Here is a 20,823-nt window from a genome sequence, read left to right as displayed (position 1 = left end):
TTAGTGCATTTATTTTTATTTTCTAGTTTTTAATTTTTATGAATGTGATATAATAGAACACATTTATTATGATACTCTAATTATATACATATTAGAAATAAAATGTATTATGTAATCCTTCATGACAACATCTTTTTAGGTTTTGCCAATTTAAGCTTTCATTTAGAGAAATAACTTTCTGTTTGGCACTATTGTTCCCCTCCTCCTCTGTAGGCTCCCTAGCTGATTTCTCAATTTGGAATGGATCTGAACTTCTGTTGAATTTCAGATCCATTGACAAGCCATCCTTCTGTAAGAGCCATCCTTCTGTTATGGCTTAGAGCATCATAGACAGATAGGGAAGCACTAAGCTGGGACTATCACTCCCCTTTTGTAATTGCTACCAGTCCAGGCTAACCTTTGATATGTGGGACAGATTTTAGAAGTAGATAGAACTTTTTAGGAGAGGGGATATGTAAGAAGTGAAAGAAAGCCACTCTACACTTCCAGCCAACAGAGGATCATAATTTGAAGTTTCCTTACAGTCATTGCTAGCAGACTAAGAAAACAGAAGTGAATCACAAAGTATATTGACAGTGCTGCAGGATGTTTATGTAATGAATAATATGTGTATGTATGCAACTCCCAGGATTATTTTTTTTATAAATATATAAAATTATCTTGTGTATAGATGTTTATATATATACACAAAACCAAAAGTGATTGACCTGGAATTTGATGGATTTCTAAATAGTTAAGTGCAAGGGCTGTGTAACTTCTGGGAATAGTAATATGGATGAAAATTACTTCAGATCACCTTTTCATTCAGTGTCATATTTTAGAAATCACTAAGAGTCTTTTCTTTTTTGCCGCTGTGCAGTGAGGGGATGCATCATGCTTTCCCCAGTCTATCTGTCATGGCACCAATTATGCATTGGAAAAAAAAAATACTAAAGATATTAATGAGTTTTAAAAGAAATAATGATAATAATAAAAACCACAACAAAACAAAAACCAAACCAAACCAAAAAAACCCTATAAAGGATTATAACAACCGATGTTATAGAAACTGGTTATTAAGTTTCTCCTGTCTAATCCTTTTGGGTGATTTCTAAGTGAACAGAAATCTTGCCTCATAAAGATTAAAGTTCAAGGCTTCTTACTGTCTGGATGATCAGGTAGTGAGGTGGACTGTGAACTGGCTGAAGGAGAGAAGCCAGAGCGTTGTAGTCTATGGGGCGGAGTCTAGTTGGAGGCCTGTAACTAGTGGAGTGCCTCAAGGGTCAGTACTGGGACCGGTATTATTTAATATATTCATCAGTGATTTAGATGAGGGAATTGAGTGTACTATCAGCAAGTTTGCTGATGACACTAAGCTGGGAGGAGTGGCTGACACGCCAGAAGGCTGTGCTGCCATCCAGCGAGACCTAGACAGGCTGGAGAGCTGGGCAGGGAATAACTTGATGAAATATAACAAGGGAAAGTGTAGAGTCCTGCATCTGGGCAGGAACAACCCCAGGTTCCAGTATAGGTTGGGGAACGACCTGTTAGAGAGCAGTGTAGGGGAGAGGGACCTGGGGGTCCTAGTGGAGAACAGGATAACCATGAGCCAACACTGTGCCCTTGTGGCCAAGAAGGCCAATGGCATCCTGGGGTGTATTAGAAAGGGGGTGGTTAGTAGGTCGAGAGAGGTCCTCCTTCCCCTCTACTCTGCCCTGGTGAGACCGCATCTGGAATATTGTGTCAGTTCTGGGCCCCTCAGTTCAAGAAGGACAAGGACCTGCTGGAGAGAGTCCAGCGCAGGGCAACGAAGATGATTAAGGGAGTGGAGCATCTCCCTTATGAGGAAAGACTGAGCGAGCTGGGTCTCTGTAGTTTAGAGAAGAGGAGACTGAGGGGTGACCTTATTAGTGTATATAAATACATAAAGGGGGAGTGTCACGAGGATGGAGCCAGGCTCTACTCAGTGGCAAACAATGATAGGACAAGGGGTAATGGGTACAAACTGGAACACAAGAGGTTCCACTTAAACTTGAGAAGAAACTTCTTCTCAGTGAGGGTGACGGAACACTGGAACAGGCTGCCCAGGGAGGTTGTGGAGTCTCCTTCCCTGGAGACATTCAAAACTGGCCTGGACACATTCCTGTGTAACATTATCTAGGTGTTCCTGCTCCGGCAGGGGGATTGGACTAGATGATCTTTTGAGGTCTCTTCCAATCTCTAGCATACTGTGATACTGTGACACTTGGCAGCTAGGACTGTCAACAAGAAAGGCATTCATTATTAATAATGAAAAAAAAAGTCATATCATTTTTCATCTTACGCAGGGAGGAAAAGGACAAAAAGACATCTACACATTAAGCTGTGTAGCTAACCCATTCTGTCCTCCCATAGTAATGGATGTGATGTATTCAGGCAGAGACAGTATACACTGCCAAAACATGTATATTTGTCATTCAATTCATCTTTCTGTTTTGGTTATCCTAGTGAGAGGCAGTATTTGTTTAAACAGGAAAACTAATGGATTTTCCAGCTGTGAACTCAGTGTCAGGTCACCCATTTTCAATGCATTTTGTCTCAGTTCCCAGGTATTTTCTTCATAACTGCGTAGATAAAGTGTCATTTTTTGCATTGGAGGTTAGTTAGATAATCTGAATTAGGAGTTCCTATATACGTTAGTTATTTCAGTCCTGGTTAAGTATCTGGGTTTGTAGTTAATGAATACAATTTGAATATCTGTAGCTCTGAACTGCAGTAAGATTATATAAATAGATAAATAGACTTTTTTATGGAGGAAAATAGTGTGAGTAATATGTATACTAAAAAAAAAGGGGCATCAGTTTTGTTTTTTTTTTTCAACATAGCAGCTTTTGTTTAATTATGTGTAAATTATCCAGGAAGGCTCCCAAGTATATATTTAGGGGAAATATGCTTCTCGGAAACATTTCTAGGAGATAAAATCAAACTGTACAGCAAACTGTATATTGCAGGCTCCAAAATATCCATTCCAGATCTTTTGAAATGAAATAAATAAAAATACTTAACACTTCTGGAAGGCAACTAAATATTATGTAGTTAACTTATTAAAGAGAAAAAAAAAATGATAGCTAGGGTATGTTACCACTGTTGTTTCTGTACAGAATTTCTTAAAGGACACAATCATTAAGTGTTAATTAAGTTAAAACTGAAGTACAGGAATAAAATGTTCAACTAATAATAATTAAAAAAACCCAAACAACTATTAATACTCATTAATATTCAGCTTTATAATTCCTACAGGTAAGGATACAGGTTGTACAGGCAAAGAAAACTTACACAGAATGGCATTCACTGGGAGCGTATATCTTCACATGTAAAGTTCATGTGATGTAACTGTAATGATGAATGAGAAGCTGTCTGGAGTGTAGGTGAAGGTCAGAGGCACAGTGGTGTCACAGAAGGAATAACAAGAATAGGTCCTCTGACTTTCAAAACCAATTGAGTCTCATGAAATCCACTGTGTATTTTGACTCAAGTGAGGTATAGTAAACATTGGCAAGGCAACACGCAAGAGGCATCAGCCGTTGAGACCCACACCTGTACAGAGCTGAGCTGGGGTAGTCCAGCTGTCACTTTTTCATGTCAATCAAATAAAAAAAAAGAGGGATTTGCAACACATTATTAGATTGTGTCCATGTCTTGGGTTCAGCGGTAGCAGTCAATTTTTCTCCTTCTTGGTAGCTGGTGCAGCGCTGTGTTTTGACTTCCAGCCTGGGAACAGTGCTGGTGATACTGATGTTTTCAGTTGTTGCTAAGTAATGTTTACCCTGACCAAGGACTTTGTGAGGCTCATGCTCTGTCAGGGAGAAGGGGAAGCCAGGAGGAAGCAGAGATAGGACACCTGACCCAAGCTAGCCAAAGAGGTATTCCATACCACAGCACGTCATGCCCGGGGGAGTAACTGGGAGTTACCTGGAAGGACATGGGGTCTTCTGGGTCGGACTCATTTCTTGGTGGGTGGTATTATATTCTCTTTCCTTGTTATTTTCTCTTATTGTTGTAGTTGGTGGTAGCGGTGGTGATTTGTGTTGTACATTGTTTGCTGGACTGTTCTTGTCTTCAACCCGTGGGAGTTGCACTCCTTCGATTCTCCTCCCCATCCCTCTGGGAGCGGGGAAGGGGAGAGCCCCTGGCGGGGGGGGGGCCTCAACTGCTTCCAGCCCAGCACCACTCACTGGGAGTGAGTGAACAAGCTGTCTGGCTAGGGTTTAAACCACGACAGTCCAGAAATGTGAAGTTGAGCCCCAAGATTAACTTGAGGGATTTAAACTTTTTGGAATGAAATATTACAGGTTTTGCAATTGCTCTATATGTTCCTAGGAAGCATGAAACAGTTGTTTAGTTATGTGAGAAAACAGCTAAAGAAATGCAGTATTTGTGTTAGGGAGTTTTAATTAAGAAAGGAAAAGAATAATACTTGTAATATTTTTAGTGGTCTTTGATAAGTACCCAGAGGAGGATGGGACCTTTTTCACAAACATGACTTTGGCCTTTTAAAATCAGTCTTGAATACCTGCTCAAATTTGACTGAATAACACCTATTGGCTAACTCTTAAAAGTTAATGGCTAAGTCTCAGGATTTTGCCCCTTCTGAGCATCTCACCCATCCTGGTACAGCTCAGGCCATGTGTGCAGGTCCTGTAAGAAGTGCTCACTCTTCTGCCCCCCATTCACAATCTCAAGGTGTCTGACAGACCTGCTTGCTGGCTGTCCCCGGTGACGGAGTCCTCTGGCCTCCAATCATGTTTGTGTGAGGGATTTTGGGCCACACTGAAGAGAAGGGCACTGGACCACAGAAGAGCATGTTCTCTCTTTAGTTCCCTCCTGCTGGTGCTGAAGCTTTGTAGAGGACAGAAGTGTCTGATTTTGTTGGAGCAGGGATGAGTGTTAGGCTAGAGAACAAAAAAAGAATGAATGAAGACAACCAAAGGTTTCTTCCTTTGTGATTTTGTCGTACCAGTGGACATACTATGTTATTTTGATTCTACATGTTTTGTATTAGCTGAGGGAGGGACAAGTGGAGTTCAAATATTTGATAGTTTACCTTTTTGTTGAGATTTAAGATTCCTACACCCTAGCAGTGTTTCTTAGCAGAATTAGGGAATGCAGTTTTGGTACCAGTAAGATCGACTTCTAGTAAAAATAAGTTCGGATTCTAAACCTACATCTGTTATACATATTATGGAGCTGATGCAGAAAGATATATGCTACATCTTAATAAGGATTGAGGTTGTCTCTGGAGAAGGGAGGTTACTATGTACACAGTAAAGTATGGTCTGTCTCTTTAGAGTTCACTTTCAGTTAACTGGATGGCACTAAGCACTCGCAATTAGCTGTGAAACCCTTTGTGTGTAGGTCACTTGGCTTACTTGACTGAGACCTAATGTTAGAAGCCGAGGACTGTTTAGTGGCCTGGATGAAATTCACGGCTGGTCTCAATTAGTCTCCTACAGCAGAGGTATCTTCATCACAGTGGGCACCTGTGATTGTAGACTCTGGAAGAAGGCCAAAGTTTTGAACAGGCATGCAGAACCATCTATGCAGTCTTTCTGAGGGGCAGACTTTACAGGTCAGAGCTGATGCAAATGCATGGAAGCAGTACAGCTTACATTGTGCTGCACTGACTTACAAGGTAAAAGAGGTGTGTTAGTAACTGATGTGACCAGTTTGGCAATTTCAGTTTAGTTAATTTTAGATTTTAACTTTATCTCTCTAATTAACACACAAGATGTATACAGGATAGTGCTTTGATATGTGCACTTTGTGGATATAGTTATATAACTTAAAGAAGTGAGTTGCTTGTGAAGTCTTGGTTTTGTATTACTTTGAAGGACCATTTCAAAAACATGCTTCTCTGTCCACCATCCTTTCATTTAAATACAGTAATTGCTAATTAATAAGGTTATCTGATGTGTTCTTTTCTGCCTTGTTTGAGCAGAAATTGAGCATGAGTTTTGAAGAAGATCACTAGTCTACTGTCTCCCAGTTATTTATATGGAAACATGTCTATGCTCTTCCAGAACCACAGAGAGGAAGGCAAATGCTTACTCATGCCAGCTTTAACTTAGCTGTCTGGCCTACTAATAGTAATGTTACTGCTTCTTCTGTGCTCTTGAGATGTAGAGGTCTTCGTAGTACACAAGTTTGGTTTGGTGGGTGATGTTAGAAAACAATAGGTTGGAGATTTAAGTTAGGGCAAAGTTAGGGCACAATGTCTTTTCTGTGTATGTGAGCACTTAGATACTATCCTGGTAAGCACTAGAAGTCATAAGGGAGTAGCTTGTAAGCTTTCATATTGGTTTTGAGAATGCATTTAGCAATGTATATCAAGGCACTTTAAAAATACATGTCATCTAACCTCACAGATACATTCTCTAACTCCTCCAGAGCTTTTGAGTAGGTGAATTTCATCTACCATTCAGGTTTACAAAGAAGTATATTCAAATAAAAGCAGTTAGAATCATAGAAGCATAGAATCAACTAGACTGAAAAGACCTTTAAGATAATAAAGTCCAATCAGACCTCATAGCAGCCTGCCAGTATCTGAAGGGGGCCTACAAGGATACTCGGAGGGACTCTTCATTAGGGACTGTAGTGACAGGACAAGGGGTAACAGGTTCAAACTTAAACAGGGGAAGTTTAGGTTAGCTATAAGGAAGAAGTTCTTTACTGTAAGGGTGGTGAGGCACTGGAATGGGTTGCCCAAGGAAGTTGTGAATGCTCCATCCCTGGTGGTGTTCAAGGCCAGGTTGGACGGAGTCTTGAGTGACACGGCTTAGTGCAAGGTGCCCCTGCCCATGGCAGGGGGTTGGAACTAGATGATCTTAAGGTCCTTTCCAACCCTAACTATTCTATGTTTCTATTACCCCAGCACTGCCAAGTCCACCCCTAAACTATATCACGAGGGCCTCACTACAAAGTTTTTTGAACATTTCCAGGGATGGTGATTCCACCACTGTCCTGGGCAGTCTGTTCCAACACCTGATCACCCTCTCAGTAAAGAGATTTTTGCTAATATCCAATCTAAACCTCCCCTGGCACAGCTTGAGGCAATTTCCTCTTATCCTATCACTTGTTACTTGGGAGAAGAGACTGACCTCCACCTCAGTACAACCTCCTTTCAGGTAGCTGTAGAGAGCAGTAAGATCCCCCTGAGCCTCCTTTCCTCCAGACTAAACAACTCCAGAATCCATTTTAAATCTTTTTCCTTTGTTGTTTTTGTTGTTTGGGGTGGGTTTTTTGGTGGTTTTTGTTTAGGTTTTTTTTTTTTGGGGGGGGGGGGAGGGTTTGTTGTTTTTGGGTTTTGTTTTTTTTTTTTGGAGGTGGTGTGTTGGGTTTGTTTTGGGTTTTTTTTTTGGGGGGTGGTGGTATTATTCTATGTAGTGGTAATGGAAAAAAAAAAAACCAACATGCTGTATTGTTACTACATTGAGATATGACAACCCAAGGTATATTTACCTGACAGAAGAAATAGAGGAACACCCACAGTCTCCTAACTGTAGAATGAGTTTTCATAGGGTTAATAGAATCCAAGAAAAACAATGAGAAAGTATTATTTATGTGTATAAAAACATTTCAGAGAGAATTTTGCCCTTTTTTTTTTTTTTTCATCAAAGTACACAAATACGAATGGGTTTGGAGAGGGACTCTTCGTTAGGGACTGTAGCAATAGGACAAGGGGGAATGGGTTCAAACTTAAACAGGGGAAGTTTAGGTTCTTTCTCAGGGAAGAAGTTTTTTACTCTGAGGGTGGTGAAGCACTGGAACAGGTTGCCCAAGGAAGCTGTGAATGCTCCATCCCTGGCAATGTTTAAGGTGAGGTTGCATGGAGTCTTGGGTGACATGGTTTAGTGTGTGGTGTCCCTGCCCGTGGCCGTGGGTTTGAAACTAGGTGATCTTAAGGTCATTTCCAGCTCTATTTTGTGATCTGAGTGTCAAGTAAAAAGAAAAAAATGTGAACTGGTCTATCTGAGATTTTGTTACTCAAGCCTTTTAAGACTGACATAAGCATAGTTAGAATGAACAAGCTTTAATGTATGTTTTCTTTATATTTGTAAGGATATGTGTGTCTATCAAGACTGGAAGACTAAGAGGGAAGTTGGACAATGTGCAAGTACTGCTTGTTGCTTTTTATGGTTTTGGTTGTGCTTAAGAGCAGATGTAGAATACCTGTTTCTCTTAACTGTGTCCAGTATTTGTGATACATTGAGTGTGATGTTTTGTATGTCATGTTATGCATGTGCAACAATACGTTATGTTTTGAGCTGTCTTTTTGGGAAATGTTCATGATTCAAAGGACATAAAGGAGGTGAGGGTCCTATCAAAGTGAAAGATTGTTTGATGCATGAGTAGAGCATACAAGAGTCTGGTTGTAGATATGTGAGATAAAGTACTGAGAGTAGTCTTAGAGAAAGTAAGGAGTGTGAGGTGATACATGAGCGAATGTTCAACAGGAGTAGATTTTAATGCCAAGTCTTAATGGTCTGAATCCCAGGGGATGAGGAACTTTATGTAGAAGGCAAAAGAAGTGGTGATAGTGCCAAAAAGCAGCAGAGGAAAATTCAGTGTTACCGCTGTAGATTTCATTGAATAAAAGATTATCAGAGAGGAAGGAATTGCAGGTAGGAGAGGTGAAGGATGGCCATCATAACAAGAGAGTTGGTTAATGTTGATGAAAGCAAACAACTTCTGAGAGTATTGTAGAAGAATTTGCAGACTCTAGTTATTAGCTGAGGAAAAGGAAGACTCAGAGGTGTTGAATGTGACACCTTGTCAACTGAAGAAGGAAAAGATTAAAAAAAAAAAATTACCAATTAGAGAGAGTGAGGAGAAGAGGGAGCTGATGCTGGACTTACAAGCAGTCCTGATAGAGGGACTAATGAAGCAATTGGAAAGGTAGTGTCAAGTGGATGGGATCCCTGAAGGATTCAGGGGGGGAAATGGTTAGGAAAAAAACAACTGCTGCTTTCTAAACCAGTGGATAGAATAAACTGGGGGGGGGGGGGGGGGAAAGTGTTACAATATTGACTACGTATATAAAATTGGGCTTTCTCACACAGATCTTCTGTCCCTATTTCAAGGCTTAATGAGCATGCCTGTACAGGCAGCTTTGTATCAATTCCATATGCAGAGCTGTCTTTATGTTAAAGCATGTAATTCTGCAGGTGTTATAAAAAGCCAAAATTCTTTGGTTAAACAACCACCAACAACCCTTCTCATAGATTCTGGCATAGGAGTGAAGTTGGGTCATGGCATCTGATATCTTTCTAATGGAATGGTATTTTGGAGAATGTGTACTTTGCTACTTTGGAAACTTTTCGTGGTACTTCAGTATAAACAGAACCTACTCAAATAAGAGCGAAGCTCAAATCTACAAAACTCTCCATTTTAATTCTCCTGAGCTGCCTCTTCATCTCTTTGGATGAAGCTATGTATTTAACTAGAACCCTTCAGGCTTGACCATAACAATTTTAAGATATTTTAGTTGAAAGTCAGATTGAAAGCCACAAGAAAGAATTTGAGATGAAGGCCTTCATTTTGGAGAGTTACTGAGCTAAATTTAAAACTTACTTAGTCCATCTTCTATGGTAATTCAAAATTATGAGAAATATTTTGAGGCTTACTGGTAGATGATAATTGAAGTCCTCAAGGGAGCTGTGGAGGTTTTGTTCATTGAACTGGAGGGATCACATACAGGGAATGGGCAGGCTGCAATCTGTAAGCAAAAGACAGGGAAGTGGAGACTTACAGATTCAGCTGCAGTAATGGAGAATTTGCTGTTTTGATACATGAGTGTGTTAATATTTAGCTGTTATACATTAAAGTATGCTGCTGCATTGTGGAGTAAGTCTGGTGGATTTAGATTCAAGCAGAATATATGAGAGAGATCGAGCTGTAGACAAAATAATAAAAGGAGGAGTGGTTTCATTGTAGAAGGAAACTGTGTTGATATCCATTTAATTCCTACACAGAAAAAAAACAAGCTTTGAATAAGAGTATAATTAATATATCATTTAATCTCCTTCTGAGATTTGGCATTCTTTTAATTTTTGTAAGAGATAATTAATCTTTCACAAAGCCCTAAAACTTCATCAAGATGTATTTGTGCTGTCATACTATGAATACTTACATTTGGTGGTAGATTGGAGTTTTTTTATTACTATCACATGAAAACAAGCTTTAAAGTCATATACTCCTGCTTATTTTGCACTCCAAGTTAAATTCTTTCTTCCCTTGTGATTTCATAACAACAGCAAAGTGTGAGGTGTGGTGGTGCAAATCAAGAAGCAAAAAAGTTGGGGCAAACTTTTCTTGTGACTTTTGTCTATATAAAATAAGAAAACAGAATTGTGTATAAAAGCAAACTTGGGTGGAAAATATGTAGTATGTCCTTACTATTGAGATGCTCTTTCTTCTCTCTGACCTTAACAAACAGCCCACTGCAGGCAGAGGTAGGATTCCTCACTTTCTATAAAGCAGTAGACTTTTTTTTCTTAGTAGCTTGTAGCCCTCCCATCCTACATACTGAAGCTTTCAGCTACTTAAGTTGGATGTGATTTTCTGTGACTAATACTCATTAATTTTTTTATTTTAATTCTGATTTTTCTGCTTTGTTTCTGAGTTCATTTTCTACAGGTCATAGTTACGTCTTTTCATCTGGAATTTTCGAAAGAATATGATAGGGCAACACTGCACATGACACACTGATACCTTCTTGTTAACATTACAATATTAAGTATATCCTAGATGATAATTGTTATAGCTGGACACTGCTGTCAAAGGGATTCTTTTGAGAAACAGGCTTGTACCAGTGTGACAGCTTTAAAGAATCTCTGTACGTGTCTGTTTGATAATGTTTGCATGCACAACAGCAGTGCATGATGGGTGAGAGCACCCTCTGCTTCTGCAAATGCGAAGTTAAGTGCCCGTTCTACCTTCATGCTAAGTGAGGTGGGAGTAAGGTTTACAAAAGCTTTTGGCACACCAGTTTCTTTCACTGTCTTGGTTCTGGCTGTTTCCCTGCTTCTTGAGTCTGTACTACAAAGGTAGAAGTTTAGATAAAGCTTTTTTAAATTTTTTATTTTGTTAATTGCACATAGTCTTAAACTTTCCTAAATCAGGGCTGCTGCACTCACTGCTTCCTGCTCAGCTTGGTGCATTCCTTCCTCAGTTTGAACAATAATGTCTGTGCTGTTGGGTGACAAGTGCTTTCTGAAAGCTTTTGCTACTTCAGTCATCAGCCATACTGTCTTTCCAGTTGTCTGGCAACTGAGTCATTTGTGCCAATGGTAGCATAAGATGTACAATGGCAACACATAGATGGAAGCAGGGAAGGGTAATCCCAAAGTAATTTAAGGTGCTTTGAAACCTCATCCTGTGCCTTGAGTGCACTGTTGTGGCTAGGCATAATCATACGCTTCTGGGACACAAGTGTCCTGATAAAATACTTTTTGCTTTCTTTTATCTGTTATACAAATGGAGTAGCAGATTCGTTGACACCCGCAAAACTCGGGCACAGCTCGGTATGTTTGAGCAGCTGTTTTAAGCGAGGGTTGACATAACCTGCGTTTCCACTAGATGGAGTTCCTGGTATAGCAGTACCGGCAGCGCTGGGACGGACAGCCCTCCGAGCGGAGCTGAGCTCGGGCTGAGCGGGGAAAGAGGGCTCGTAGGTTAGGCTGCTGACCTTGCGTTCTACAGTGAAACATCACCCGTGAATCTGGAGAGTTTTTAAGACACACATGGGTGTCAACTCATACAAAATCGAGTCAGGATCGGATTGTTAGGCCTGTTTCTTTCCATCCTTTCCTCTCCCTTGTTCCCCCCGCATCTTGCTGTAGAAACAACGTCTAGATACTGTAGGGCAGGAAAATAAGATCTGTCACGGAACATACATCTTCTGTTTGGAAGTGTCTCTCACGCTTTAAGATACGAACTTTTAATTTTCATTTATTTTGTTGTGTTACCCACCCCCACCCTGAACACACTGGTGGGAATAAGGGCTCTTGGTTTCTTATCTTGTAAAAAGTCTAGAGAGTTAATGCTGAATGCTAATGAAATATGAATTAAGTGGTGCTGAAGAGGTTAATTGTGCTACAGAGTCTTTGTAGACATTGGGTCTGAAATACTGGAGGAGTCAATGGACATAACACAGTGCTTAATAGAAACAGAGAATTAGTGATTCTTACTTGCCTGAGGTAACCATGAGCCTCTGGAATGTCTTGATCTTTTTGCAAAGACCTAGTACAGAAAAGCAATCTTAACAGAAGCCTTGAATTAGAAATAGAGATTTTCATGAGCAGAAAATATCACTGGAAGGATGAGAGGTCACCCATTAATTAAAAAGAATAGAGAAAAACCCTTTTATTTATTCTTTTAGACAAAACAAAATATTTAAAAAGATCAGTGATGTTTCCCTAGTTTACTTTAACAAATTGTAACACACATGTAAAAAAACAGAATACTGTGTGGAATAATAGCAGAGATATTAATGGTTGCTAGCAATTTGTCAAAATATGTTAATGAAGCATTCTATTTTTAAGCTTGTAATATGTTGCTTTTCCTGGCTTGAAGTTCTGTGAGCTATTTTTCCATGTGGTGGTAGAAAAGGAGTGCTTGGAGAGAGGACTGCACTACTACTAGTTTCTGTACCACTTGCCTAAATTATTTTTATACCACATCAGCCATTTTATAAAGTAGAGAAGATACATACATTCTTTGTATGGATAATTTAATATGTCGTTGTGGTGAGGTTTTCTAAATGCTTGATGTCTGGAGTCATGCAATCTTTATAATAGTGCCTGCTTTCTAAATGTGTAAATTTGCTAGTGTAGGGAACTAAAATAAGTTTGAAGTGTAGAATGGTGTGGGGTATTGCAGGTGATCTGTTTCAGATCTTTTTTGATGCAAAAGGTTTAAGTGATTAGGCAGTTTGCTGTGATAATTCTAGTGGTGAACTTTTGGGTTGAATGTTTGTAAATATGAAATTTGAACTTAAGTCTTGAGAAGTAGAAGTTGACTATGACATCACAAATTGAATGGGTGATTTTGAATGAAACACGTTATACTAAATGCATTGTAAATGATGAGTGTTTTTGTATTTGTATATTAGCTGTGAGAAATGCTGTTGGTGCTTTCTTCTTTGTTTCAGAGGTTCTTTGGTTTCCTGGTTTTATTTGCATATTCAAGACAGTTCAGCATATTGGTATTTTTTAAATGGCAGTCCCTCTGGATGTGGGAAGAGGGTGCATATCTGCAAGTTCTCTGCCTGTGCTGTATACCATGAAAATCCAAATAGGTTTGAAAAGGAAGTGTTGCCTCTCACGGTGATATAGTAGGCATTGCGCATGAGGTGGATCTATTATTACTGTGGAAGAACTTTTTATTTCTCCATTTCTAATTGAACTCCCACAGAGGATGGCTGGGACTGTGTAGATCGGTAGCCTTCTTTTATTTTGAACAAGGTTTGTAGTTGTTGCTAATTGATATGTAATTGATATCAGTAACTGAGTGTGGGACAACTGGGTTCAGTTACTGACCCAGCAGAGCAGCGCCGGGGTAACTGGAAGGTGTTTATATGCTGTAGGTAATGTGGGCTTTGCAGTTGCACACATTGAATTTTGTAGAATAAGGGAAAAATCAAGATGTTAATAATTTGCAGATAAGATATTGATGGGTTATATGCTGTTCTGTGAAATTGCATAGTAGTTACAACGATACTGTCAGTGTGTGTGAGGATAGAAGGTCAGATTGTGTACACTCATTCATGGATCTTTGGCAGACTTGTGGTGGTACTTACTGTATATATGGCCATAACTTAGAATGTGGTTATGATTAATGGGTTGGGTTTGTTAGAAGAGTGCCTATAGACAAGGAAATGGCTTTAAAGAAGAGACATTGATTTTATTCTTATAAAAATAAAACACATTTTGTTACCTTTTGTTCTTTTTCGATATAACGACAAGTTATCTTTGGAAGGGATGAAAACTGGCAATGACTTTGCCCTGCATCTCTTGAAGTAGCATATATCAAGCTCAGGAGTTCTCCTTTTTTAGGTCTTATGCACTACTGAATTACACATGTTTATCTATTGTTTCTCTGTATAGAGATGATTTGGATAGTTAAAACATTAATGTTTTAGTTTTAATAATCTGAATATACATTTGTAACAAAATAATAGTATTTTGGGTCATATTTTTCTTACTTGGAAAAGTGTGAAAATTAAGGATAAAAGACCAATGAGAAATTTACAATTAAAATTAGCTCCATTTACGCTACTAAATTCTCTTGAAGTAATTGTTCAACACACTGCTTTTAAGAATTTAATCTGTTTTATGGATGTCCTTTTAGCCATAAAATAGTGCAACAGACAGAAGAAACTTTGCTTAACCATCACCATGTTCCAGAACTTCACTTTGGGAAATTGGATAGATTTATATAGTTCAAATGGTTTGGCTGGAATCATGTTGCCTTTGGATCTGACATAATGTGGAACGAGTTGGTTATTTGCCTCCTTACATAACGTATTTGTTTTTCATTAAACATTTTGATAAGGTCTGATTAAAGTACCATGTATTATTTATGGTATTTCATATGAAAATGAGCTGAAGGGAAAATTCTATCAGCTTAGGTCATTTGCAGAATAACAGCCTCTCTGTGCTAGGAAAAAAAAAAAAAATGAAGAAAAGCATGACATACTCCTGTCAGAACAGGAGACTGCTGAAGGCAGAGAGAAAGAATGAAAAAAGGAGAAAGGGCAGAGAGAGTCTTTGATTCTCCTCCTCCCTCTCTCTTTTGCTCTGTGGTGTGTGTGGGCTTTTATGTTGGTGGTTTGTTTTTTTAGTTTTGGGGTTGTTTGCGGGGGGTGTTTGGTTTTTTTTTTCTGATACAGAACAGCACAGATCACTTTATCTAGGCTGTTCTAGTAGATCAGTCCATGATAAACTGAAAAAGTGTGGGTGCTTCTTAAGCTTACAATCCCTGTATTGTAAGTTTGTGCATGATTGTTTTGGTGTTGATTGCTGAGTTGTAAATACACTGGGTTTGTTGTATTGACTGCTTTTGAAAAGAAACTTGTGTGATAACTGATTCTGCTGGAAAATTGTCGGTTTTGCATGAAGAAGACTTAGTGGATCTAAATCAGTCTCTGAAGCTTGTGTGGGTGCAGGTATGTGTGTGCACATGCACAATGAAAAGGAATATTTTTTAATATAGCACCTCAGTTGCAGTGACTTTTTTATCTGTTTCCAATGAAGAGGGGGGGTATTATTTGTTTTTAAGGGTAGATCTTAATATGAAACCAGTTATGCTGTTGATGAAGTGAGCTTCTCTTGCATGTGAGTTATTTATTTGTTGTTGTTAACATTAAACTGTTGATCTAAGGTGTGGGTTTTTTTTGTGGGAGTCAGCTATCCTAAGAAATAGGTAATCTGAACATTTTCTGCAGTCTTTTTAAAAGGAACCCCTTCAAAAGCTCAGGTGATGCTTTGAGGTTTGACCTTTCCTGAAGAATTAATATTTAATTCATTTGTCAAATTGTAATTAAAAATAGGGCTCTGTTATACCCAAGTTGTGTCTAAGGAGTAAAAAAAAAAAAAAATAAAATATAAACCTGTAATATAGAACCTCAAGGACAAACTGTAATATAAATTATTTGATTTGCAGGTCACATCCTACTTTATTACATAAGGACTAACTAGACCTACTAATGAATAATTATTACTCCATAAAATAAAGGGGGGGGGGGGGGGGGGGGAGAAAAAGCCTGCAAGAGTGGAATACTAATTTGAAGTATCCCTCTCAAAGTAAAAAGTAAACATTACATTCTGAAAATTGCAACTGTAATTTTTCCATGTAACCTGATAGGGCAGCTCTTTAGAATAGATTGACTGGCTGTCAAATATATTTGAAATTTCAGAGGAGATGGGGTTTAGACTAATTTTAAGATCCAGTCTTTATCCAAGCCTGCTTCTCTCCCCCCAAGTAAAGTAGATAGAATATGCCACAGAATTTTGTTTTATTCCTAGTGTTTCTGCTGCAGTGGTTACACAGATATTTCACAGTTCTGCTGTAATGCTTTTATAGGCTTCTCTGGGAAACTAGTTGGTGAATGAAACATAGATACAAAATTAATGTGTATTTTAAAAAACTCATTTACTGACAGCACTGCATATTTGCTAGAAGCCTCTTGACTAGCCAAGATTCTTTCACTTCCCTACTTTGTGCCTTCATACTTTTGTGCTTAGAAGGGAAAAGCCCATTTTATGTCAGGTGTGAGTACTGGGAGGGGGAAAAAAAAAAAGTGTGTGTGTGCGTGCAGAATCATAACAGGCATTCAGTCCCAGCTGGGCAATGACACTAATTGCCCAGATCTCATGGATGCCTGTGATGCAGCGCACTCACTTTCTCTCCTTCCCTGTCCTCTCCAGGGATTTTTAAAATGCAGTATTTGAATTTTGGTGAGTGGTAAAGACCCTGCCCTAGGACCCATTTGACAAATGAGAAGCTGTGCAGCATCAGCACCAGCCGACTGAACCTCACTGAGTCAATCTCTCTCTCTCTCTACTAGTCAGCAGCTACTGTTGTGAGACAAGCTTCAGCTCTCTGTCATTGAGGAAGTTCCATTTGCTCATCAATAGGCTGCAGGCTGTGTCTTTTTTTTTTTTTTTTCCCTCTGTTAAAAATTCGTAGTTTAAACCTACCAAGTTGCCTTAGCCGATGAATTTAGGGATCTAGCGCCGGGGAGAAAAAGGCATTCAAGAAATACTGTTTCTTACTTAAATAATTAAAAGGGAAAAAGCGTAGTGACAAGACAGGGCAAACGTGCTTGCATGCAAGCCCCCTCACTTGTTCTACGTAGGCTTCAGAGCAACACCATGCAGCATCCCCTTACGGGTGCAACCTGCGTGGCACTGCCGAATGTGGGCATGTGTCCCCAGCTCTCCTGTGCCTTGACTTTTATGTACTTACAGCAGGTAAGTTTGCTTAACTTTTTCTTTTCCTATAGTGCCTGCTTTGTCAGCATTGCTTGGGGGATTTGTAATCTTTGAGATATATATTCTGTGAATAGGCTGTATAAATGTCTCCCACTGTGTGGAGTGACTGTTGTGCCTGCACTTAAGAATGGTGAGAGTGAGTAGAAAATGTTTTAACAGAGCATAAACCCCTTTGCATAGCTTCTTTTTTTTTTCTTTCTTTTTTTTTTAAATGACTCTATTGATGCTGTTTGTAGATATTTAACACAGTACTTTGACTGCATTTCTTATGGATACTGTTGCAGAGTTTCAGCCATAAAGGACTGCTCTTTATTCACTTGCAGGCATAAATTATACTTCTAATGTAAATGTGCCCAATGGCAATTTTGTTTAAGCCTTCTTTGAAGCCAGGAATTTTAAGTCTGTGTGAAACATGCTGCTGATTAAAATCAAGCTTATTTTTAGTTCACCAAAGAAAAAAAGAAAAAAAAAAAAAGCTGTATCTGTGCAGAAATAATACTTCTATCACTGAAGTATATTGGAATGGGTTTTAAAAATGGTCTGATATCAAGGAAAATAATACCAATTTCTAGTCCATTTTTAAGATTTTTTTTTTAATTCATTTCTTGTAATTTTTGCCTCAGGGCTTCGGGTTTTTTTCCTACATATTTCCACCCCTCTCCTTCTCCAGTTATTTATTATTTGCTACCCTCTCTCTGTTACAACATGAAATAAATAACTGGATAATAACACATTCTTTTTTAAACTCGTATTTTGGAATTGTGATTGTATTCTACTATATTTTATAACTGAGTCAACCATTATAGAGGGTCATCTAGTAAGCATGTAGAGCAAAGACAGAAATATGTTATAATGCAAAAAAGATTAATCTTGTTTATTCTGTTACTTTCTGCTGAAACTTCAGAGAAAAAAATTCTTGTGCCTACTGTAACAAATAGGGGCATTTCTTCCAACTTCCACTACAATAGTTTATATGCATATTGACTTCCATGAAACCATCTCTAACTTTATTTCTTTATTTACAAATGCCTGAATGATGTTTTACAGTATTTCTTTTTGTTCCTGAAGATGAGATAAAGTTAAAGCTTATTTTTATTTCAGAATATTTGTTTTCTATTGCTGCTGAGAGAATAGAACTTAAATGTTTACAGATTATAAACCCTTCTGTAGCTTTGTTTTCTTTCCTCCTTCAGTAGTGTAGGCTAAACCATTTCTGACTTAGAGCATGGGAGTGAGTTCATAATAACAGATTCTTGTATACGCCCTAGATTATACATGTATGTGGGAGGGATTCGTATGTGTGCAATTAGAATTTGCATCAGATAAATATGATTTATTTAATATTTAAAGAAATTGCATGTCTTAACTAAAGTGCATTCTCTTAGTACTTTTGTATTCTGGATATGTTTTAGAAATTACATTTGTAGATCAGTTTTAATGATCCAGTGTGACTTATGCACTTAGTATACAAAATGTACTCCTGTGTTTTGTTGGATTTGTTCATTTGAGTTTGGCAAACAGCAATTTGTATGGTAAAGATCCAGCTTTTGGAAGAAAAAATGTGAATTAAGGTGAGAGGTCAACATGGCCACACAAGGAGCTGATAAAAGATAACTTAAAGATGAGATTAGGTGCTAAAATAACCTTCCTGTATGAGGTATTGCAGTATCATTATGCAGACACATCTATAGTATAACACTGCTCTAAGGTTTAAGAAACTGCAACCATAATGATTACTTTAAAATAGTGAATTCAATTCCATCTATTCCATTTGAGAGAAAGATGAGAAGTGATTGCTAATGCACTTCACAAAGTGCTGTATCTAGCGGATAATTTTTAACTCTTTAAGTGGATTAACTGGCACACTGAGAGTATCTTTTTTTTCTCTTTTTTAAGTGTTGGCTTTCTCGCCTGGTTAATCCTATTGTCAGTTTGGGATCATTCTGCCTCTAGTAATCACAATTATGTTTAAAGTTTAAAAGTCATCTGAATGCCTGATGATAATTTTCACAGGTTTAAAATTCTCTGCTTGTTTCTTTTGATCGCTGGTTGGCATTTTAGATATTCTGGATTCCTAGAGAGGTAATTTTCATCTTAATCCAGATATGATTTATTGTTTTGTGTATTTGGTTAAGTATTTCTTAGGAACAATTTTACTTTATCTCAAAATTAGTCAGGCAGAAAGATAGTACTGTAGTGACATCGCTTACAAAGCTAAGGTAACATGGTTCTAGTTTCAAATAGGAAAGACTAAGAACTGGTTTATATTTTTGAAAAATATTAATAAACTTTTACCATGCCAGTCTAACTGGGCTTAGTTAGTTTTGGTTGTTCGGGGTTTTTTTTACTATTTTTCCCCATATCTGATAATTTCTAGCAAGCCTACAAAAAGATTTATATGTTTAGGGCACATATCACTATTTCAGTGAAACTGTAGATATTACAAAGTTGTGTATTGATCTTAAATACTGATAACTTAAGAGCTTTATGTGGCAATTTAATAACTAGTGATTTCCCCCTGCCTGTGGACCCAGTGACCAGCAGTATAGAGACACTATGTGAACTTACCGAGGACTCTATAAATTGCACTTCAAATATGTCTGCTCACTTGCACCTCAATTAAAATTAATTCAGATATATATATTATAAGTAAGCTCTTAGTTTTTAAACTTTACTATTTAGAATCTGTTAAAATATTTGTTCTCTGGTTTTGTGTGTATCTGCCATATACCCTAGTATTCTGTCTCATGTAACTTTTGTAATTGGATAGGTCTTTTCTGAAAGACTATAAAAGACATCATGTTCTTCTCAACTTGGGCAGATGAGCCCTCCTGACAATAAATATTTATGTGGCCACAATTATGGTAGTTTTCTGTGGAGCTGTAGTAGTCATTTTGGAAAATCCGTTTTTTGGAAGTCATTTGGTATTGGCCATTATTTATTTGCTAAAGTAACACTGCTTCGTCAGTTTATTTAGTATAAATGGATAAAGTGCTTTCCACAGAGTACATACAGAAGTGCTCTACTACTTGTCCAGGGTGAAAAACTTAAGTATTTGCTCTGATACCTGACAGATTATGCACATATATAATGTTTTAAGAGCTTAGTGAGGAACTGAATCTTTTTTAAAAACAGTTTGTGCGTACAGGATGCTAAAAAACATTTAAAGCCTAACTGTTGAAAATAAAATTGAAAATAAATAAAGTTCAGAGGCCTAGTTCACATTATAGATGAACTGTTAATCAGATATTCACTAGAAAAAGACATCAGAAACTGAAGGATGCTTCCAAGGTAGTTAGGCTATTTGAAATGGTCTGAAATATTTGGCTGTTCTCTTACTAAGATGCTTCTAACTTTAGAAATCCAGAAAGAGTTTGCAAACATTAGAACTGAAATGACTGTATCGGTGGCAGCAACAAACGGAAAGAGAATACATGGTTTTGATCTGCAAGTTTTTACTGTATCATGATAAAGATAGGGACAATTGGGAAAATAGTAGATATGTTTGGATTAGAATTTTACCTGGTGTCAGTATTTAAAGATACAGGAAAAGGGAACTTGGATTTGCAGTGCACTCTATCATTTGGTTATATTTATGGTGTTAGCAACAGCTAAATACATCTATTTTCTTCTCCTTACTAGTGCATATTGATGCAAGAAATAATTTCTGACCACAAGCTTAAATCAAGTGCTAGCGGGAAGTAATTTTTGCAGCAATTTTTTGACCACTTGTAAATTGGGATTTAGCATGTATTAATGGAGGCTTAGTTCTGTTAACTGATGTTTCCCTGTGACAGATACTTGCCTGGAC

The 20,823-nt window shown here is 38.0% G+C and overlaps 1 protein-coding gene across 30 annotated transcripts in view; it reads left to right on the top strand.

Moving 5' to 3' along the window:
* Positions 1-20,823, top strand: part of RBFOX1 (RNA binding fox-1 homolog 1) — a 1,275,045-nt gene that overhangs the window by 984,877 nt on the left and 269,345 nt on the right. For 2 of the 30 annotated variants that reach the window (XM_062639421.1, XM_062639422.1), the window contains exon 1: positions 16,698-16,991. The exons of 24 other annotated variants lie outside the window; for them this stretch is intronic. Coding sequence is in view for 4 of the 6 variants with exons in the window: in XM_062639429.1 (XP_062495413.1) it covers positions 16,848-16,991 (144 nt within the window). In the remaining 2 variants the exon portion in view is untranslated. Of the gene's footprint in view, positions 1-16,687; positions 16,992-20,823 lie in introns of those variants that run through there. 4 more of the 30 variants (XM_062639429.1, XM_062639418.1, XM_062639427.1 and 1 more) reach the window with 4 other exon arrangements.

This window comes from Pezoporus occidentalis, unplaced genomic scaffold (assembly GCF_034315485.1).
Source record: "Pezoporus occidentalis ecotype Australia unplaced genomic scaffold, CSIRO_AGI_Poc_V1 ctg60, whole genome shotgun sequence".
In the NCBI taxonomy this organism is placed as follows: domain Eukaryota; kingdom Metazoa; phylum Chordata; class Aves; order Psittaciformes; family Psittacidae; genus Pezoporus; species Pezoporus occidentalis.
Note: the sequence above shows the minus strand (reverse complement) of the source record. Positions and strands in the feature narration are given on the sequence as shown.